The sequence below is a fragment of the Lytechinus variegatus genome, chromosome 15 (genome assembly GCF_018143015.1).
Source record: "Lytechinus variegatus isolate NC3 chromosome 15, Lvar_3.0, whole genome shotgun sequence".
NCBI classification, from domain to species: Eukaryota; Metazoa; Echinodermata; class Echinoidea; order Temnopleuroida; family Toxopneustidae; genus Lytechinus; species Lytechinus variegatus.
This window is the reverse complement of record NC_054754.1, coordinates 23,274,353-23,296,611: the sequence shown is the minus strand read 5'-3', so window position 1 is coordinate 23,296,611 and position 22,259 is coordinate 23,274,353. Positions and strand designations below refer to the sequence as shown.

The 22,259-nt window shown below is 36.8% G+C and overlaps 1 protein-coding gene across 2 annotated transcripts; it reads left to right on the top strand.

Moving 5' to 3' along the window:
* Positions 1–1,096: 1,096 nt before the first annotated feature.
* LOC121428727 (dimethylaniline monooxygenase [N-oxide-forming] 1-like) lies at positions 1,097–22,259 on the top strand. Of its 2 annotated transcripts, none has more exons than XM_041625538.1 (9): positions 1,097–1,207; positions 6,333–6,501; positions 7,251–7,420; positions 7,821–8,115; positions 9,067–9,122; positions 16,307–16,510; positions 18,156–18,345; positions 18,969–19,213; positions 20,269–22,259. In XM_041625538.1, the coding sequence occupies exons 2-9, from the start codon at positions 6,387–6,389 to the stop codon at positions 20,593–20,595; spliced, it is 1,602 nt and encodes a 533-aa protein (XP_041481472.1). In that variant the 5' UTR covers positions 1,097–1,207; positions 6,333–6,386; the 3' UTR covers positions 20,596–22,259. The 2 variants fall into 2 exon arrangements, with proteins under 2 accessions (XP_041481472.1, XP_041481471.1); XM_041625537.1 differs by having other exon boundaries at positions 1,098–1,247.

Sequence of the window (22,259 nt, the reverse complement as noted above, 5' to 3'; positions counted from 1 at the left end):
GGGAAAATGACATTTTAGCCATAATGTGTATTGGAGTACATGGAAGAGTAGTCCTTGCCTTACATCATTATCACATCCCATATGCGGCCAATTTGAAGTCTCCATGGGTAGAGTGATTATCAATATTTACAACTTTTAAAAATTCATAATTTTCTTGTTGTTTGTCCAATATTGTTCAAACTTCCACCAATCAACTTGTCTGATTTTTCTTTTCCTAATAAAAACAAGTTTTTATTTGGGTTGGATTCCCCTTTAACTTCAGTACTTAGGCGGCGGAAGCGGTGGGGGACGGGGGGACCTGTCCCCCCTTAAATTTGAGGTGGGGGGGAGACGGTCCCCTTTTTCGGTTGATGACCTTTTTTTTCTTTTCTTTTTGTCCAAAAATTTTGGCGATCCTCTCCTAAAATTTAGGTTGATAACCCTTTTTTTCCCTGTGTCCATCCCAAAATTTCAGGTGGACCCCTCCTAAATTTTTTGGCTTCCGCCGCCAATGCTTCATATATATGCTCAAAATACAGCTGCCAGGGTTTTAACTGGTACTGCAAAATATTAACACATAGTTACAGTATTGGTTGCCGATTCGGAAGCGAATAGAATTTAAAGTACTTCTTCTCACTTGGAAAGTGTTAAATGATATGGCACCAAAATTATCCACAAGACCTTGTCATGCCTTACATACACCAGCTCGTATCATCACACTTCTTATTTTACATCGGATTTTGATGAAATTTTCAGTGTTATGCTTGTTTGATTTTTCTCTTTTTTATTCAAATCAACTTTTTTCTGGGGTGGATTAGACCTTTAACATGACTTTGGTCACATGATGCTTAAATCATTCTTCCGTTTGAAAGTTTTTTTCTTTTACTCGATCAGCATGGTAGGTCATATATTCCCCCACAACGCTTTTAACAGATTCCAGTCCGACCTGAGCTATAAATTCCAATTGCATTATTACCATTGGTCTTTCGGTTTTTCGCGTGAATGACCATGGACCTAGTATGGTATGACTGTTTTGTAAAACCCAAACAGATAAAAAGTCAGGAAACTTGATGGTATAGTCTTACAAAATAGTACCAGGAGAACTTCGTCTACCCGTATGTATACGTGTTCGTAAATACATATTGTGTTTCCCGGTTGTTCTAACTTTTCTTTTCTTAACAAGGATGTTTCATTATCATGCCATTCTCGATGAGCTAACAAGCCGCAGGTGAGTCGAAAAGGATTTCCCAATTGAACTTTTGCTGAAGGTAACGTTTATAAAGATACTATTTTGTTTTTATGTTATTCTGGAATTATATACTGATATCTGGAACTAATCTATTCTGATACGCAATCCCATTTTTCGCCCAATACCTTGTAATTTCTAGCGCTCGTCTCTCATGTCGGATATCCTTTTCTCATTCATCTCATCGTGAAATTTCATATCGATATTGTGGATGGGATTTTTTTTTGCGGGGGAGGGGGGGGGGGGGGGGTTTCAGCCCTTTAAGTACCTAATCTATGATGTGTGATTAAACCAAATGCGTAAAATATGTCGCCTTTTTACTCGCTCCCTTTGCTCGTTCGTAAATCTTCAAAAAATGATGTACCAATTTCAACACTCAGCCCATAAAGAAAATGCTTCAAAAACGTCACCGAATTTCATGCTATTATTTCATTTTAGCTACCCAGTTTGTAATCTGCGTGAACGATTTGCTAAATCGTTGGTTTCAAATTAGAGATGAGATTCCACTCTTGCCACGAGTATCAAATTTATAGTAAAAACATATGTAATAATTGTGAAATTTACTTTTAAAACGGGTTTCCTTTTTCTGTGGGAAGCACTGTATAATGATTTTTATCTTGCATATATATAGCGCAAAATATATGTGCATATATTATTCTGCAATCTAAGCGCTTCAGAAAAGGTTGGAAAACAAAATAAAAATAACATGGAAAATCAATGGACAAGAAGGTCTGTAGTGTATGTTTGAATGTCTTGGAGTAACTTAGAGAAGTTTTAATTTCATATGGCAAGTTATTCCATTATTTTGGGGATATACGCTGCATCGATAGAGTAATCTTTATTTCACAAGTCATGGGGATGTGGAGGAATAAATTACCGTTAGAAGAAAAGTAAAGCCGCTGTATTTCTTAAATCATCTGTATGAACTTCGTTTTAATCGATTATTTTTTTTCTTATCTTATTGTTGATGGGCGCTTTGCTTGGTATTGATGAATAAGAAGCTTTGGACATTCCTTCAGTTCATTTTCAGCTCAGTTTGGTTTATATTCATATCTCACAAAATATTAAATACAACGTAACGTCCATAAAAACAATCATTAGTATAAATAATACAATACATCTCAATAATTTAATATAATTATGACAATGGTTATAACATTTCTCCAGATTGGAGACAGAATAAGATGATGATATGTAGGGTAAACTATTATTAAATGCAGAGCTTGTAATTCATAGTTTACATATAACTTGTTAGTATTGTCAATTTTTTAATAACAATATATATTTAATATGTTACCAAAAAAAAGAAAGGAGCGAAAGAGAAAATATACCTAAATAGAAAGAGAAACAGGAAAAAAGAGCGATGCGGTTATAGACTAAAATTGTGACTTATTTCCGATATTAAAAAAAAACTTTCTTCCTCCCTTCCCGCCGGCAGATGCAGAAGTTTTATTCATTGTAAAAACGCTGTTTAAAATTTAAACTCGTTGTTTAAGTACGTCACTCTAACAAATATTGTTTAAACTTTATAAACATCTGTTTTAACCATTTAAACAAATTGTTTAAACTATCTAAACAAGTTGTTTAAAAAGTTTAAACAATGTGCTATTTTTTATCTACTGTGTTGAATAAGTTTTTATGTTGTTTTAACAGACATCTCTAGTACAATAACTGATGCGTTAGAGTAATGTAATTATGTAAATATCTTTTGGTTTTGAGTTGTAAATCTTGTTTTATTATTTCTTTACTTTGTTATGACTTAATTATTTTTTGCATTGTTTTATGTTATGCTCAACCTCTATGGCTGATCGAGGGCTACTTGACCATGTTACATTAAGTAAATCAAATCAGATTAAAACAAAATATCAAATATAATAAGGAGTAGCAAAAAAACACGCTCGGTCAATGGCAGTCACCTAATTACTTCGTTTGGGGAAGAGTATATATGAAACATGATTCCTAACTAGCTACTAGTAGATTTAATATATATTTCACTTTTTTTCCAAGTATTTCCACTTCTTTCTAAAAAAACAAACAAACCCAAAACAACGTGTAGACCTACAGCTGTATAAACTACCGGAATTCCCTTTTAGAATTATCATGTGCTGGATTTCCCCAATTCCGTGTGATTTCAAAGCTAATTCGACCAACTTGAAAACGCAACTAAACCGAAAAAGCAACAAAAACACCTTTAAAGTTTACCTTTCTTTATCATGTTCATTTCCGCACATTCCAATGAAGTGCCCTGCACGCTTATTATATGTAGGCCTAGTACAGAACTTTGAATTTCGAGAAGGATCCTATATTATGCAAGGTTATATAAGGTACCATCACATATTTGATATTTTTATGTTGTTTCTGATCATTATCATGATTATTATACAAACAAACTACCTCCTTAGCAACGAGTCTTCGTCTACAGATCATGATAATGTGTCTTGTATTTTATACAGTGCGTATCAAAAAAAGTTTACACTTTGAAACAGCCCTGGGAATTAAAAAATATCCCGGGGGCCACTTACATTGACGAGTGGATACCATGCGCGACCAAAAAACACGTAAAAAGGATGTCCTTTTCACGACAGGGCACGTTACGTACGTAACGTGAAAAGGGTGTCAAAAACACTAAAATAGTGAAAAAAGGGTATCTATTTCGCTAGGAAAATTACGTGTTTAGGGTCGAATTTGCGGGGATGATAAAACAAAATTAGAATGTTTTATACAGGATGTCCTTTTTGCCCCAACACTACGTGTTTAGAGTCCTATTTGCGCGAGGTGTAGAAGGTGGGGTCGTACTAAACCAAATAAGGTAAAGCCGACAACCAAAGGACCCGTAACAATAAAACATTCCTGTACTTGTTTAGGGGTTCATTTCAGGGAATATTTGACAAGAGTATCGCCTTGTTTCCAATACTTGTTAAGGGTAGGGTTTCACACGCCAATACTTGTTAAGGGGTGCATTTTTAGAAAATGGAAATTACGTGTATAGGGTGCTTTTCGAGACCCCATGGTCGCGCATGGTATCCACTCGGGAATGGAAGTGCCCCCCCCCGGGAAAAATATACAACATGTGGGTTCTATTTTCACATACAATCTTGGGTATGGGTCTCATCTATCCGATGAAAGTAAAAGTTTTGACAGAATGTTACACTTGAGTAAGCACTGTCCATTTTTGTATAAAGCTCGCAGAAATCTATTGCACAGAAATGCTTGTTTTTAACGGGTGGATCTGTTTTTTACTGTATCGATGGGAAAGGGTGAAATCTAACTTACCCTGCGAAACATATATTATACATTTCCCTTGCACTTTTAGTCAATTGAAATAAAACGGATACATTCAAGCGTTATTTTGTAACAATTTTGCCACCCAGATTAAAAGTTCAACACTTAATAAGCACAACTTTACCTTTTTGTCCCAGCTGGATATGAGGACATAACTGAATGTGAAAAAAAGTTTATATCAGACATCTCCAACATTTCTTCACGAAGTTTTTATTATTTAAAGTGGGTTTACATTTCATTTTTTTTATCTATTACTTGTTTCTTCATCCTTTCCCAAGCTTGACAACGATTTAAAAAAGAATCAAGTCGAAGCCATTTCATGTAAATCACAGCTGTGTAAAGCAAATATCGTCACGATGGTCTCGGGGTGTGTGTGTGTGGGGGGGGGGGTGAGGTGGGGCGCAATATTAATGCACTCTTCAAAGTGTTTTGGGCAAAGAAACAAGTTTAAAAATGTAAAATACATCTTCAAAGCAATTTTACTAGCTAACTTCCATGTGTTCTTCATGATTAAGGTCTACTCTTATTCGCATAACTATTTCAAAGCTCTGTGATCTTTTTTCACTAGCTTTTCTAAAGTAAGGGGTGCTCACTCTAGCGGAAATATTTTTCGACAGCTTAAATGGGTTTGTACCAATGTTAAAATGTGGAAAAATGTTCAGGATATTAAAAATGTATAATTTATAAGATTTTTTTCTAAGTGTAAACTTTTTTTGATACGCACTGTATAGTGTTGTTTTTGCCTAAATGTATTCGCTTCTCTTCCTCCCCTCGGTTTCTCACCACCCCTCACGCTCTCTCTAGCTCTCCTTCTGTCCTTTAATTTGATTTTCGCATTATTATCTTTTAGCCATTGTTCAATCTATGCATGTATGTAATTTTTCGGCACCGCTCTCAAGCTCTTAGAGCTTATGATGAGCCACTCATGAAAACATTAACTGAACGATTCCCGGGAATAATCATACACCAATGATAAATGTTGAGTAATGTTCTGGGGATGTGTGATGTAGAATATGACGAAATCCGAAAACTAGATTAATGTTTGAATGTTAGTAAAATATGATTGACCGGTCTACATGCTTATGGACACTTCCGTATTATCATGGTTTTATTTCATGTACTCAAAGGCTTGCCATCTTTCTAAAGATAATGTTGTCCAATTCATGAACTTCATTAAAACTTGGTCTCAAGAGTTCATGTTGGGTTGTAAGTGTGTATACATGCAAACAAAATACAGGGAAATCTGTCTATATAGTAACCACTCAAAGGAAACAGAAAAACAGGCATTTATAGACAGGTAGCCGCTATAGACAGGTTCTTATACACACAATGTGGCCCCAGCATGGGAATCGGTTTTAGTGGTCACTATAGCTAAGTAGCTTCTATAGACAGGCTCTTATATACCCAAGTCACTCTAGAAAGATGGCTGCTATAGAAAGGTGACCACTAACGCATGTTTGACTTTGGATATTAGCCCTGCAACATGAAGTTTTTTTGAGAACAAAAATAGCCTACCCCCTCCCCCACCAGAAAAAAAGGTCCGGGCTTCGGAGTATGTTTTCGTTTTACATGAATTATCCGTCGTCTTTGCCTTCCAGAGTTTCAAAACGCTGTTTAATTTTTTATGCAACGCTGTTACTGCATGTACTTTACAGCAGTAACAACCATGGATAATTCATTGAAGATTAATATTCAAAAGTTTACCTTCGTTGTTTCAGGTTTCAAACACTTGTATAAACTTGTAAACAACTACTGTAAATTCTATATACTAAAATCCGCTGTATAACATTTTTAAACAACGCTTTTACCTTGTATTGTCTTTCAGATTCTCCTGACCACCTGAAAGTTATTGTGACGTCATCATAATTTGGTATTTAGCATGGGTGTGAAAACGGTTGCGATCATCGGGAGCGGTGTCAGCGGTCTGGTTTCGCTCAAAACATGCTTGGAGGAGGGATTCGAACCTGTGTGCTTTGAAAGAGAGTCCTCGTTCGGTTAGTACATCTCATGGTCGTGGTGTTTAGAAGAGTGTGTAATGTCAATATCTTATTAATATACAGTTTGATCAACATAATATCATCGAATATGGGTATATTTTGGGGGGTTAATCTCGTAGCAAATGTATAAAACAGTCAAGATTCAAGATCAAATTTATCCATATAGCAAACAATAAAAGGTAATTGCAATAGCATAGCAGAAAATAAACAAAGTTTACTTTTTTCTTAATCCGTCGACATCCCCATGATACAATACAGACATCAATCGAAGATCAATGTCAACTGCTATTCCTTATGCTTACCCATCAAATAGATGGTTTCAAAAATTGTAAAACTGCGTATTCCTCAAAACAAGAGTTTCTGGATCCGCGCGCACTTGTGCCGCTTCATGGAATGAGCAACGATTTTAGCACTAGTGTTAGTGCTACTGACTTTGATACATGAGTAAACCCCTTCGTGAAATCTTTGAATTAAACCTCTGAATAATTATGATTATACGATATGAAACCACGCGCACAAAGTGAATCCATAAATAAAAATAATTAGGCTTATAAATTTGAATCAATATCAGAATAATGCGGCAAACCATGCGTGTAAGTTACGTTCTACTAAAATATTGAAAAACTGTAGCAAATATCGATTAAGCCATTTTGTTGAAGAAGAAAAAAAATCTCAGGGTCCAAGGGTACATCCCTGAGGAACTCCCAAAACAGCTATGACGTACTGTTAATGATGTCTTTGTACAGGTGGTGTATGGATCTTCCACGATGAGCCCGTTAAGACACACACTCGAGGTGCCCTGTATCACTGTCTTGTTCTCAACTCAAGCAAGAACATGACCAACTTCAGCGACTTTCCGTACCCAAAGACATCGTCACCTTACATCCAGGGAAAGGAGTTCATAAACTATATCAAGGTAACTCAATGATCCTATATATAGAATAGGAATAAAATAATAAGGGAGGTGAGGTGTGGCGTCGCCATAACAAGCCTTTAAGGGTACATTGACGGAGGGTAACGCTATAGGCAAGGGTCTTGGATTGTTGAAGGATTCATTTAGCAATCATTTTCTTAGTTTTCGACTTTTTGCATCCCCAAAGAACCAAGTCACATACTGAGTAAAAAAAGAAAAATAGAGATGCCTTACAAAAAAAGAAAGCCAACGCTCTGGTGTTACTATTCGACCCGATAACATTATCTCCGCCCGATGCTAATCCACACTGATCTACAAGCCATTTGAATTGTTCTGTGCAGATATTTGTAGGCAACGAACTCTCTAATTTGCCGCATTTTTTTAATTTTCAATGATAATCTAGGCCTATGTCGACCACTTTGACCTCGAACGTCACATCCGGTACAGCACCGATGTGAAGCGCGTTGAGAAAGCCACCGACTATGACGTCAGCGGGCGATGGACCATCAGTTTTGCTCATGATGGCGAGGATGTCAAGCAGGAGACGTACGATGCTGTGATAGTCTGCACCGGCCTGTACACCGAGAGGAACATGGCAGTGTACCCGGGACAAGAGCAGTTCACTGGAGAGATCATGCATAGCAATGAATACAAGAAAGCGGACGGCCTCGCGAACGGAAAGACAGTTCTCGTTGTCGGTGAGAAATAATAATACATAGAATTTGTAAAGACTATGCCATCTTATTTAGATGCTCAAGGCGCTTCAGAGCAAAATACAGAAGGGGAGAAAAAAGCAGGTTGGAATTATACAAGTATATCTTTTCATCCTCGAAATTAAATTCAAAATGGGGGGGGGGGGGGTGGTGCTGGTGGAGCGAAAAAGGGATCTTTTGGACCTTTGATCATGTTGATTATGCTATCAAGCCTTTTGCAAATATTTCGTCCGCTATGGATTGGCGTTCAGTTCATTCTTTGCAAGGACATGTACCGCATTTCTCTATTCCATATCTAGCATTTCTATAGATCCATTAAACTATTCGGGTCTTACATAGACATAGTTAGGTGCCAGTGTGGAGAAGGGGGCTGGGGTGACCGCCAATGAATTCTTTAGTCATGAAACATAACGAAGACATAAAAATGAAGTATTCAAAAGAAAATGCTGAATTGATATAACATTCCAGAGAGTGCTGACATTATGTTTCATTTAGGTAGGTATATATTGAAATTTTCTTGCCCTTCTCCCTTATCATCACTCAAAACATGTATAAAATTGAGGCTAGGTGGGATATATAGCCCCCAGATTTTTACGATCAAGAAAACAATTTGAAAAAAAAGGAATGGGTGAAATATGATAATAATATATTCTGAATGCTATGTTAAAATCTATATCAAAATGAAGATTTTTGTACTGCACTTATATGGTCAAAAAGGGTTTTGCTCGCTTGCTTGGCTCGCTCACATCTCTTGATATATTTTACCCTATTCGACATATCCGAATCCTTCATTTTTTTTTGGGGGGGGGGGGCTCATTACGCTACTGATCATCCGTGAAAAAAATCCAACAACGTCTTAGAAATGTATTCATTTTGATATGTTTTTTTTAACAAGAAACTGATTTTGCGCTAAACATCTTTATCATTCTTGAATAGGTGGTTCACACTCGGCAGGAGATTGCGCAGTTGATACGAGTCGAGTTTCAAAAAAGGTGAGTAGCTGGAATGATAATATTATGACTCATGCAATGAGAGTAACTTTACAAGTCTGGTAATTCCAAAAATTATTAAAGGTCAAGTCCATCTCAGAAAAATGTTGATTTGAATCAATAGAGAAAAATCAGACAAGCACAATGCTGAAAATTTCATCAAAATCAGATATTAAATAAGAAAGTTATGACATTTCAAAGTTTTGCATATTTTTAACAAACGAGCCAGTTACATCCAAATGAGAGAGTCGATGATGTCACTTACTATTTATTTTGTTTTTTATTGTTTGAATTATACAATATTTCAATTTCTACGAATTTGACGATGAGGACCTCCTTGCCTGAAGCAAAAAATGTTAAAATAATGGAATTCCACGTGTTCAGGGAGGAATGAAACTTCATTTCACATGACAATGACGAGAAAATAAAAATATTTCATATAGCAAAATACAAAAGAAATAGTGAGTGAGTAATGTCATCAGTTCCTCATTTTCATACCGACCGAGATGTGCATATAACTGTTTTGTGAAATGAAGCGAAACTTTAAAATGCCATAACTTTCTTATATTACATCCGATTTTGATAATTTTTCAGTGTTATGCTTGTCGATTTTTTCTCTTTTTATTCATATCAAGTTTTTGTAGGGGTGGACTTGTCCTTTAAATTATATGGCTCTCGTTCTTTCAAAATGTCATCTGCTGAGCTTCAGAACAACTTGCCTGATATTGTGAAACAGTCTGATACTGAAGAATTATACTGAAGTCCCTTTGAAGACATTCCTTTTTGTAAGATAAGATATACATACGGTATACATCACTGATAATGCTCCTTTTTAAACACGTGTTTCGTTTTCTTCTTTTATTCTAAAGCGCATAGAGATCGACGTGATGCTATTACTGCGACATGCGCTACATAAGCAATGTTTGTTATTATTATTAGTAGTATTATCATATTTTGATAACAGATGTCAAAACTAACTCTAAACATATTAAATCCCTCTATTGTTCCAAAGGCTAGTGGAGGAGGGGGTGGTGTGGCAGTACCCGCCCCTTATATACACATTTGCAAAACCTCCTCTTTTGGTGGTAAATTGTGCACTATATAATCATTTTTAACTGAACTATACTTTCTAAATTCCAGATTCTGTTTTCTTACGCCTGAACGACCGATATCTACGGGCATATGAAATTGGACGAGAAAACCTATATGTACCCGCATTAATTCTTTAACGCACTTGTTTTACGGGCTTGTTGTAAATTCTTACACGCAATGAATATTACATATTTATTTCACGTGCATGTATCTGTGTATTCACTGGCTTGTTGGAAATTCTTATATACACGCAATAAAAATCAAATATACTGGTACTAACAATGCTACGAAGATGTAGTGTATACCTATGAAAGTAAATAAGAGTTAGATTCAATTCATTTCGGCGTTCAAAAAAATGAACAAATTACAATCGAAGTAACCCTACGTATTAAAAATAAAAATAGACAGTTCATGGATATTTCATAACGAATATTGAAGATAAATTAAACAGAAGCTAAGATGGACTGCAATTATTTGGGCTCGTCGTGGCCCTGTGGCGACTCTCACCTTTCAAACGGAGGGTTGTGAGTTCGAATCCTAACCATGGTGTGTTTTCCTTCAGCGAGAAATTTATCCTCACTGTGCTGCATTCGACCCAGGTGAGGTAAATGGGTACCGGCAGGAAGTACTTTCTAAACGAATCTGCGCGCACCAGAATCGGTAGACTAGCTTAATCGGGGTATTATAGGAGCGCCTTGAGCACCTGGAAAGGTGGATACGTGCGCTATACGAATCCTACATGTATATTGTTATTATTATTATTTTGGCAATAAGAAGGATGTGGAACTGAACGGGTTATAGTTGAAATTATTCATGAGTTAGAGGGACTGACTTTGCCAAATTGGTGCCAATATTTGAAAAATATGAATTATTCTTTTGCTATTAAGTTGATGTCATCGGTGATTGTATTGAATGTTTTTATTTTTGTCTCATCTGCGAAGCAGTGTGAGACTACAGGCGCCGCTTTTCCGACCAAATCTTAACCGAAGTTTGAAATGACAGCATAACTTAGAAAGTATATAAACCTAGTTCATGAAACTTGGCCATAAGATTAATGAAGTATTACTAAGGATCCTGCCTGAGTTTTGAGTCAAATGACCAAGTTCAAAGGTCATTTACGGTCAATGAACTTAGACCATGTTGGGGGAATCAACATCAAAATCTTAACCTAAGGTTGAGTTTTTGAAATGTCATAATTTACAAAATATATAGACCTAGTTCATGAAACTTGGCCATAAGGTTAATGACGTATTACTAAGTATCCTGCCTGAGTTTTGAGTCAAATGACCAAGTTCAAAGGTCATTTACGGTCAATGAACTTAGACCATGTTGGGGAAATCAACATCAAAATCTTAACCTAAGGTTGAGGTTTGAAAAGTCATAACTTACAAAATATATGGACCTAGTTCATGAAACTTGAAAGTAATGTTAATCAAGTATTACTGAACATCCTGCTTGAGTTTCAAGTCACATGACTAAGGTCAAAGGTCATTAAGGGTCAATAAACTTTGGCTAAATTGGGGGCATTTGTTGAATTATCATCGTAACTTTGAAAGTTTATAAATCTGATTCATGAAACTTGGACATAAGAACAATCAAGTATCACTAAACATCCTGTGCGTGTTTCAGGTCACATGATAAATGTCAAAGGTCATTTAAGGTCAACGAATCTTGGCCAAGTTGGGGGGTATTTGTTGAATTACCATCATAATTTTGAAAGTTTATGGATCTGGTTCATGAAACTTGAAAATAAGAGTAATCAAGTTTCATTGAACATCCTGTGTGAGTTTCAGGTCACATGATCAATCTCAAAGGTCATTGAACTTTGGCCCTTTCGGAGGTAATTATTAGATTGCTGTCATACCTTTCAAAGTTTATAGATAGAGTTTATAAAATGGATATAGAGGTATTCAAGTATCACTGACAAGTCTTAGGTCGCATGATCAAGGTCAAATGTCATTTATTGTCAATGAACGTAGTATTGTATCATGAAACGAATGGTGTGTTTTTTGTGAATAATTATTTTTAGTAGTCTTCACGATAAACACTGCTGCTATATTGAAGCGCGATGCAGATAAGACTGCCAGAGGCGCTCCACTTGTAGTTATAAGTCATTGAACTTTTGTTCTTTTTATTTGATACACCATTGATAATTGTCCATGTGTTCCTCATATCATTTTTGTACAAAGGCATGTACGTCGGGACGTATACTATATACATGCCTATTATTTTTTGGCAATACCATGAATACGTAGTAAAGAAGGGTTTTTTTATACGAGGTATTTTAGAGCGAGATTCGTCACTTGGTTTAGATAGAACAGTTCTCTCTGTTGATTAATCATAAAAGTGATTTAGTAATCCAAGGGTGGAGTTTGACGATTTTAAATTGAACCCCTATTGGTGCAGTTTTGAACCCGCAGGATGCAAAAATGAACTCCAACCGCAGGGTTCAATTTTTGAACCCAAATCAGGGTGCTGATTTTGCATCAACCCTTCGGGGTTCAATTTTGAACCTTTATTTCTTAGTGTGTTAAGTGGTCGAGTTATTCGTCACTCTTGTCGGTTTAGTGATGAGCGGTAAAAAAAGTATGAGAAAGAAAAATTTCAAGAAACTCCTGCGAGGTGTTGTTAGAAATTCAATTTACGAAGTTAATGTGAAATCACACATTAAGGAACAATCTTTACTTTTCAAAACAGGATCTAATAAAACTTTATTGAGAGATTCTAAAAGAGCACTGATATTTGATCGAGGAGGTCCATAAAATACGGCCAGTATTAAGTTTTTACGGGGGGGGGGGGGGGTCATTTGATATGGCCATGCTAGCTATAACATTATCGTACTGTTACGGTATATAAAGATGAGATTCTAAGCTTTACAATGATAGGTCATTTGTCTATCGTATTTGTGATTAAGTTATGATATAAATCATCGCTAAATCTCGGTTTCGTTTTTTTTGTGGGACGCACTGTATTCCTGAGAATGTGTGGGAGAAGGAAAACTAAATGTGTGATAGTGAAAGGGCAATAAAAAGAAAAAGAGTAAAATAAAGGAAGAAAGGTAAAGAAAAATTTAAAAAGAAAGCTTAACTGATACTGAAAGGGGAACTGAAAACTAGGATATAGTATAATGTGCCGTGCAAATGTTCGAAGGGGGGGGGGGTCTTGAAACCAAAGGAAATGTAAAACACAAACAACTTCCTTAGTGAACTAATAAAAATAATTGAAAAAAATATTGTAAATACAAACAAACAAAAAATATCAACAGAACAAAAGTAAACAAAATAAAGAAACAGAATTTCATTATATCCGTCTCTCCTCGGAAGCATTATATATTTTAAAACACAATGTCGTATTATGCAGTCAAGTGAGGATAGCTGAATTGTAATGAAAAGAAAGAATGGAAAGCCGGATTTTAACCCTTGTGATCAATATCATAGAAGAAGACAAATATAACAAAGAAGACTGGGGTGGGGACCACTTACATTGACGAGTGGATACCATGCGCGAAAACACGTAAAAAGATGTCTTTTTAAAGATAGGGCACGTTACGTACGTAACGTAATAAGTGTGTCAAAAACACTAAAATCATAAAAAAGGGTATCTATTTTCGCTAGAAAAGCTACGTGTTTAGGGTCAAATTTGGGAGGGTCTAAAAAATTCAGACTAAAATGTTTTATAAGGATGTACTTTTTGCCCGAAGAGTCAACACTACGTGTTTAGATTACGGTATGCGCGAGGTGTGGGAGGTGGGGCTGCAGTGCCGCTGTACTAAACTGAGTAAACTCAATGGTGTAGGAATAGAAAAGGTAAAACCGACGACCGACTTCTGTGAAGTAATAGAAATATCGCTGTACTCGTTTAGGGGTTCGATTCAGGGAATACTTGCCAAGAGTATCGTTTTGTTTCCAATAGGGTATTACACGACAATACTTTTTTAAGGGGTGCATATTTAGTATATGTAAAATACGTGTTTAGGGTGCTTTTAGAGACCCCATGGTCGCGCATGGTATCCACTCGCAATGTAAGTGCCCCCCCCCCCCTCCCCGGGCATTCAACAAGAGTCACGTTTCAGGATATAATAAAATGTAATAGCGTAGCTTGCCAATAATCGGTACAGATAATAAAACAGGGAAAGAAATACACAGCGTGCATATTACAAAGTGAGGAAAACGATGTCATGTAGTACAAGAAACCAGGGAGGTATAGAAGGCTCGAATCGAATACGAAGGACCAGCGTAAAATGCATGCTACTATTCTGCAACAAAATGAAAGGTATTTTAATTTACGGGGGAGGGGATATTACTTTGTAGCCTTTCCAGCTCCATTAAACCATCTGTAATAGCTCTATGATTAAACGTTATACATCATGATATTGCTGTAACACCACCCCTTTCCTCACTAACTCACTAGTCTGCTGTGCAAACCCTTCATTCGAGTTCAGGGTCTGAATTTGCAGTCTGCTCATGCCTTGTGTACTGAAGGCCCTAAACAGCAGTTTTATATGTGCTAGTCTTCGCGTGGAGACACACTTGTTGATCAAAATTTCAGTCAGGGTCTGTGCCTGCAGACTACTCCCTCTCTCACTCACACCCCTCCCCCTCTCTCGTTAAAGGAAACCAAAACTCAAGAAGAGAAGCAATCTTAATGGAAAGAGTGAAAATGAGAGGAACAATTTAAAACAAGTTTCATCAAAATCGGTTATGAAATAAGCAAGTTATGGACGTTTGAAAAGTCTTGTTGTACTTACTATGTGGATCCTCAAATTGGCAAACACGCTTCAAAATGGCTGATTTTGTGGACAATTCTCCATTGGTTTTGTACACATATTTTCAGATTTTCCCCTTTATTTTATATATTTCACATTATCTCCTCCTGACCTTGACATATATGGTGTGGATTATATTTTCCCATGACATATGTTGTGCTCAGAAGGAGACAAGATGCAATTTGAAAGATAATGAGGAAAATCTGAAAATTTGTGTACAAAACAAATTGAGAGTTGTCCACACAATTAGCCATTTTGAAGCACGTTTGCCAATTTGAGGATGCCCATAAAAAGTACAAGAGTTTTCAAATTCCCATAACTTGCTTAACCGATTTTGATGACTTTTTAAAGTTGTTCCTCTCATTTTACTCTTTCCAATAAGATTACTTCTCTTCCGTTGGTTTTGGTTTCCTTTAATGCCTGCACCGTTAGTTCATTGGCGACCGGTTCACTTATTGTATATATTCAGCATAATAGAAGCATTTAAAAGCTTATCAAAATTCCGAGTAGTCCGGGGAACTTGCTACTATTTTCATTCTTTCCTTTTAAGTGCGAAATTCTTATTAACAAAGTATAATCTGTTGGCTGTAATTTTTTTTTGTAAGTTAAAGCTTACATTGTTTTCTATTCTTTTCAATAAGGAAGTGAATATGAGATTCATCCACTGATTGTGAATAATATATAATAATAATTATATAATATATATACCTCGAATCAGATCGCGAAGCGCGAGCATAAAATTTGTGACGTATCGACGTGAAGACGGGACAATTTTTTATTACGAATATATAGCGTGAAGCATATATGAATTTTTGTATATCCTTGGCTGAAATAGGGATATTTAAAGGACTTTTCATGGATTCATGCAGGAAATACATATAATTACCTTTAATAAGCACATGATATCGAACACTATTTCTTTCTTAAACTCATTGACAGGATGCGTATCATACTAATAATGGTAAATCGAATCTCGAGCAGAAATTTTACATTACTGATAGTATCTTTTTATGTTAATGATGTTACAAGGGCCAGTTTCATAAACACTTGTTTAGGTAACAAATGCACAATTTAGATATCAAATAGAAGGATTTCTATAGTTTTAACAGTTTGTGCAAATTTCTTATTACAACTAGTTTTAGGAAACGGGCCCCAGGTCTGGAACTGTTAATATTTATATCATAGATTTTAACTGGGCGTCCGATCTAGATCCGAATGACAATTCAACGTTTGTGTTTTGACATTTCATGCAACGAAATTTAACGGTTCTGTCTCGATCAAAATCTGTGTTACGTCATTAATCTTTCTCATTCTTCTCCTCAATGTCAAGACATATCTGAGCATGCGGAAAGGGACGTGGGTCTTGCAACGGATGGGACCGGATGGGCTGCCTCGCGATATGGCGGTCAATCGGCGCATCAACTTCTTCATCCCAGAGTGGCTGCGGCGGAAGAATACCGTCGACCATATCTACTCTCGGATCAATATGGACAATCTTGGTCTCAAATCTGTCAAGAAGATGTTCTGCTCCGAGGTAGGTCACGTGTTTTACGTCCGGTCCACTATTTTTCTGACGAACGATGTCGTTAATATAGTTTCCAACTTGCGTGACCTGTAATTTTCTCTGGTAACCTAAAGATTACATTATAGGATTTATTACGGCCACGAAAGGAAATGGTCGCATAAACTTATTGATAATTCTGGCATCAACTGTTGCATGTACTTCGATTCGTGGCAAAAATCAAAACCAAGAGCCGGCGCGGATCCAGGAGGGGGGGGGGGGCACAATGGCATGTTTGAGAAGAAAACCTAAGGTGCCCCCCTGAAATTGAAGACCTTTTTTTTTTGCTTGTCATTTTTTCCGGGTACAAAATATGCTTAGTTAGGGGTACACTCTAAAAAATAAAGTGCTAATTCAGCTCTTAAAGAGCGTGGATAGTGACTGCACTTCGGAGTGCTGATTTGTCTAGTTCAAATTTGAACGAGAAAAATCAGCACTCCGAAGTGCAGTCACTATACACCCTCTTTAAGAGCTGAATTAGCACTTCATTTTTTAGAGTGTAGAAAACCTTTTTGGGGGCTTGTCAAAGTTATCTTTGAAAAAATGCCACCCCCCCTTTTGCCGAATCCTGGATCCGCCCCTGCAGTTCTGTTGACGTGACCACAATCTAAGTCCATGCCATTGGTTCTGTAGTTCCTGTTCCCGTTCCAGAGAAGGCTATTTAATCGGTTAGGAACTATACTATAGTCTATACTTGGAATTTAATCTAGTTTGAACACACAACATGTTGATATCACTAGAAACCTTTCAAGTTTTCAAGAACAAGATTGTGATGCATTTAATTGGAATATTATACATGGCCGGTAGGACGGTAAACATAATTAGTTTGATTAGTCAAAGACTGGTCTTAAATATAAACAGAAATCATAGGGATTCACTTCAGCATTATTCAATATCACCAGCTGCTTAGGCTACTATAGGGAAGCAGTTGGAGATTTCGGCATAGAGAAAAAAACTCATCTAAGCCGAGATGGGGTATCGAAAATTATCAAACTTCCTTTCAATGAAAAAGCATAATCCTCGGGTTACCAAAACCCTTGAAAAGTGGACGTTTCTGATCGTCCTTAATACATTTTCAAATTAATCATTTTTTTTTCTGTGTATCCACGACCAACCGATAATACACCCCACCCCTGGCCGCACTTGCACTGTCGCACACTTGCACTTCACTTCTATCAACATTGTGCCTTTCTCATTCGAATTTCCCTTCCCCTGCATGGCTTATCCACTTCTCTTTTGTTATATTTCTTTATTTTGTTCCATAAAAGATAAGTCTCTTTTATTGCACGGAAAGTCTGGTGTTCTTCCCCATTTCATATCGAGCCCTCCATCAATTTCCAAGCTTAAGATGGTGGTCTCGAACTTTTCAAATATACATGTATATCGATATTCCTGCTCATAATTTTATTAATGTTTTAATAATTTCAAAAGAAACAAAATTCATGTAGAATTACATTGTAATTAGAATGATGTTATGTATGCATATTTTGAGCACGTTGTCTGCTAATTATTATAGTATGTTGAAAAAAAGTTATTATACTTAAATAATGCTTTTGACATCGAAAAATAGAAATAAATATAAAAATCATTAATTTCTTCTCGTTATTCTGCGAGACAGACTATGGTCAATGACGACATCGGGACGAGGATTCTTTGTGGTGCAGTGGTGTGCAAGACTGGTATCGACCATTTTACAAAGAGGGGCGTGGTCTTCACTGATGGAACGAGCGTTGAGGATCTGGACCTGGTGGTGTACGCCACGGGTTATCAACTCAGAGCTCCAATCGTGGACAATGACATTATCAGCGGTAAGTGTGAAGCCCGGCGCACAATGTGCTGTTCGTTGCGTTCCGAATTTCAAAACAATATTTGATAAGAACATTCCAATCAATAAAATCTTAGCGATTGGAGTACAAATATTGGAGTACAAATAAATGAATCTAATCTAAAAAAAATAATTTGGTGATATGTACTGCACCACAGAACACTACCCAGGTGAGGTAAATTTGTACCAGCAGGAAGTAATTCCTCAAAAAGCTGGGAGAGCACCGGAATCGATAGCCTATAGGTTCATGGCCCTGGGAAGCGGGCATGTTGGCTGTATTGTTCTCCATCGATAGGCAGCCAGGCACCCCCTGAATTTCTGGTAGGCGTAAAAAAAATAATAAATGTAAGCAAAAAGACCCCTTTTTGCTTGTCAAATTTACATCAGCACCCTCGGTAAAAAAAAAGGAAAAAGAAACGGGTCGCAGGGCCCTGCCGAGCTTCCGAGCTTAGCTTATTGTAGCGTATGAGATTTTTTCCGCAATGTGAATATCTAAATAATAAGATAAGACTATCTTTTTTTTTAAAAAAAACGTATGAAGTTAAATTGATCAAAACAACATAACTCTGAATTTGATAGTATTTCCTATATCCACTCCCCTCTTAGACGGCGTGAAGGACTTGGAACTATACCTTTACATTTTCCCGCCCCGTCTGAAGCATCGAACATTTGCGGCCGTCGGATTCGTGGAAACGATTGGAGCACATGCCCCGGTCTTTGAGATGCAGGCTCGCTACGCCACGAGGGTATTCAAAGGGTGCGCTACCCTCCCTCCGGAAGACGTCATGATCGCAGACATCAAAAGGAGGAAGAACTTCATGCTGAACCGGTTTGGAAAGCCCAAGAATTTTGTAAGAAATTAATTGTCTGTTATCTGTAAAAACTACGAATTGTGGATGCGAGGCATATATGCATGCACTTCCTAAACTCCCTACCCTCTTGCTTTTGATGTTTTTAATTATCGACAATGAAATGACGCCAGTTTTTTGTATGAGAAGAAATAAATCGGATCAATCAGAGATATGTTGAAAAGAGGAAAAGTAATGCATATCTATTTTATTAGTCACGTGACATGACGTCACTTTCTTAATCCAAAATGGCAAGTTCGAGTACACACGAGAAACGTCTGCGAGAAAGTTTGGATTATATGCTGCTGATAAGCTCGGAATTCCTAGTGTAAAATTCCGACTTCCGAGACCTTCAAGAATCTGCCATTCGTAGCATTATTGATGACGGGCGAGATATATTTGTTGCTTTACCAACAGGATATGGAAAAACTTTAAAAGTGCAATCGACCAGACAATCCTGTGTTACGATTACATTCGCGATTACGGTTTTTATTCAAATAAATTCGCCATATTGAATAAATATGAATATTGATTAGGCAGACGGTAGTTTATAGGCGGTGGATGCTTCGTATCCACAATTAGTTCTTGACACATCAGACGTACCGCTTGCGTTTAGCATAACAGCAAAGAAAGTAACTGCAGCTTCCGCCTAGATTATAGGCTAGTCAACTTGTCATGGTCGAATTGAAATGAAACGAATGAATTAAATAATTCCAGAAATTGACTGCGCAACTAGTTAGTTAGATCGTATATTCCTTAAACAATCATTCAAGAAAAATAAGCACAATCAAAACAGATATCAAGATGTAAGATATTATTATCAAATAGTGTTGCGTTATTAAGGAGCACAATACATATATCCCTCTTTTTACAGAGATATCTTCAAATTTTAGAGTAAAACGCATATTCATTACTTTGCTTGATAAAATAATTATACCTAAACAGATATTAGGACCTACAGCATTATTTCACAGTATTCATTGCTTAATTCTTGTAAACCAACTATTTTGCACATTAAACTTAAAAATCGATGCACACATTTCTTTTATTTTTCTCAGTTCCCTCCTATTCCGTACCAGGACCTGCTGGCAGATCGCATCGGAGCCAAGCCCAAGCTCTGGCCCATGTTGCTCAGTGATCCAGTACTGGCCTACCGCACGTTCCTGGGACCGGCACTTCCCTACACATTTCGACTTGTTGGCCCACACTCTTGGCCTGGTGCGCGTGCCGCCATTATGGACGTATGGGACACCACATTCTACGCCACCAAGACCAGGATCGTCCGGAAGTCCATCGGTGACCTCTGGGGTCTCGATGTGGGTGCTCTGAAGATCCTTCTTGTAGTCCTCTTTGCTTTGACCTTTTTCCTTTCTATTCTTTGTTAAGTTGAAAATGCTTTTGTATATCGCGACGTCCATGGAATACGAGTGGATACCATGCGCGACCATTGGGTCTCGAAAAGCACCCTACAATTATTTTCCATATTCTGAAATGCACCCCTTAACAAGTATTGGTGTGTTTAACCCTTAACCTTAACAGTATTGGAAACAAAACGGTACCCTTGACAAGTAGGCCTATCCCCTGAATTGACAGTACAACGATATCTCAATATCGTTATGTCACGGACGTTGGATTTACCTTTACTTTCATTGGGTTTAATTAGTACCACCCAACAAACCTCGCTCAAATTGGGCCCTAAACACGTAGAAGCAAAAAGAACATCCTTTATACAATGTTATAAAATATGTTTTTTTATACCCTTCTATCGCAAAATTTGACCCTAAACACGTAGCTTTCCCAGCAAATAGATATACCCTTTATTCATTATTTTCGTGTTTTTGACACCCTTATTACGTTACCTATATTGTGCCTCATCTTGAAAAAGACATCCTTTTTACGCGTTTTTTTTTTTGGGGGGGGGGGTCGCGCATGGTATCCACTCGTCAATATAAGTGTCCCCGGCATTTTTTTTACAGGACCAACTTGACTGAACCATAAAGTATTTAAACAATGCTAATTCCAAATGTTCCGGGAGGACTTAGTCGTTGTTTTACTTGACAATGAGGAGAAATTAGAATATTTCATACTTCCATATAATAAAATACAAAAGAAATAGTGAGTGGATGACGTCATCAGCCTCCTCATTTGCATACCGAACAGGATGTGCTTATAACCGATTTGTGAAATTAAGCGAAATTTTAAAATGTCATAACTTTCTTATTTTACATTCGATTTGTATACAATTTTCAGTGTTATGCTTGTTGGATCTTTCTCGTTTTCTTCAAATCAACTTTTTTGTTGGGGTGGACTGTCCTTTAATCTGCCATGTTACCCAATGTGTTTGTCTTTTTTTTATTTGTAAATTGTACATCTATATTAATGTTTGATTTCTATAATCATGTTATCATTGTTTTTATTGTTTTATTTGGTAAATCCAATGCTATTCAGCCTAATCGACTGCGATAAGGGGATACTTTGATAAAACCATAAATCATAAATTTATGGTATGATTCGACCTGGGGCCTGTTGCATAAAAATTTTTACCTGAGAAAACTCTGGTAAAAAATGAAAACTAAGGTTAGTCTGATTTCTGCCATTGACTTTAACACAGGGCAAAAAGTCTGATAAAACAACCTGAGTTTTCTTAGGTATAAAGTTTTATGCAACGGGCCCTAGAGGATCGAGCCCTGGCGGTCTGTTCATGAGGCGGGCATTCGGAGTCAACACTCCCTGTTCGATACCATTTTTCAATTTCTCAATTTCTCAATCTGTCACCAAGGGTACTGCTGAATATTATTCTGCAAACAATAACATAAAATATAGATGACTTTACTGTTCAAAATCGAGTGTTAAATAGGCCTATGCTTCATTTTTACGGTAAAGTATAAATATGAACTGTATGGTGCGAAGAATGACGTCTCTAGACGGTTTTCAAAAACAACCAAACGAATATAATTTGAGTGTGAACGAGTTATATCTAGATATGGCAGTTTATCTGGTGCAATATCATGAACGTATATCTTGTAATAAAAATGAAACAAACCAAAAA

Bases quoted from the DNA above. Each gene is read 5' to 3' on its own strand.
- LOC121428727 (XM_041625538.1), top strand. From the start codon at position 6,387: ATGGGTGTGAAAACGGTTGCGATCATCGGGAGCGGTGTCAGCGGTCTG. The intron at 8,116-9,066 runs GTGAGAAATAAT...ATTCTTGAATAG, and splicing joins AAAGACAGTTCTCGTTGTCG to GTGGTTCACACTCGGCAGGA. The intron at 16,511-18,155 runs GTAGGTCACGTG...TCTGCGAGACAG, and splicing joins AGAAGATGTTCTGCTCCGAG to ACTATGGTCAATGACGACAT.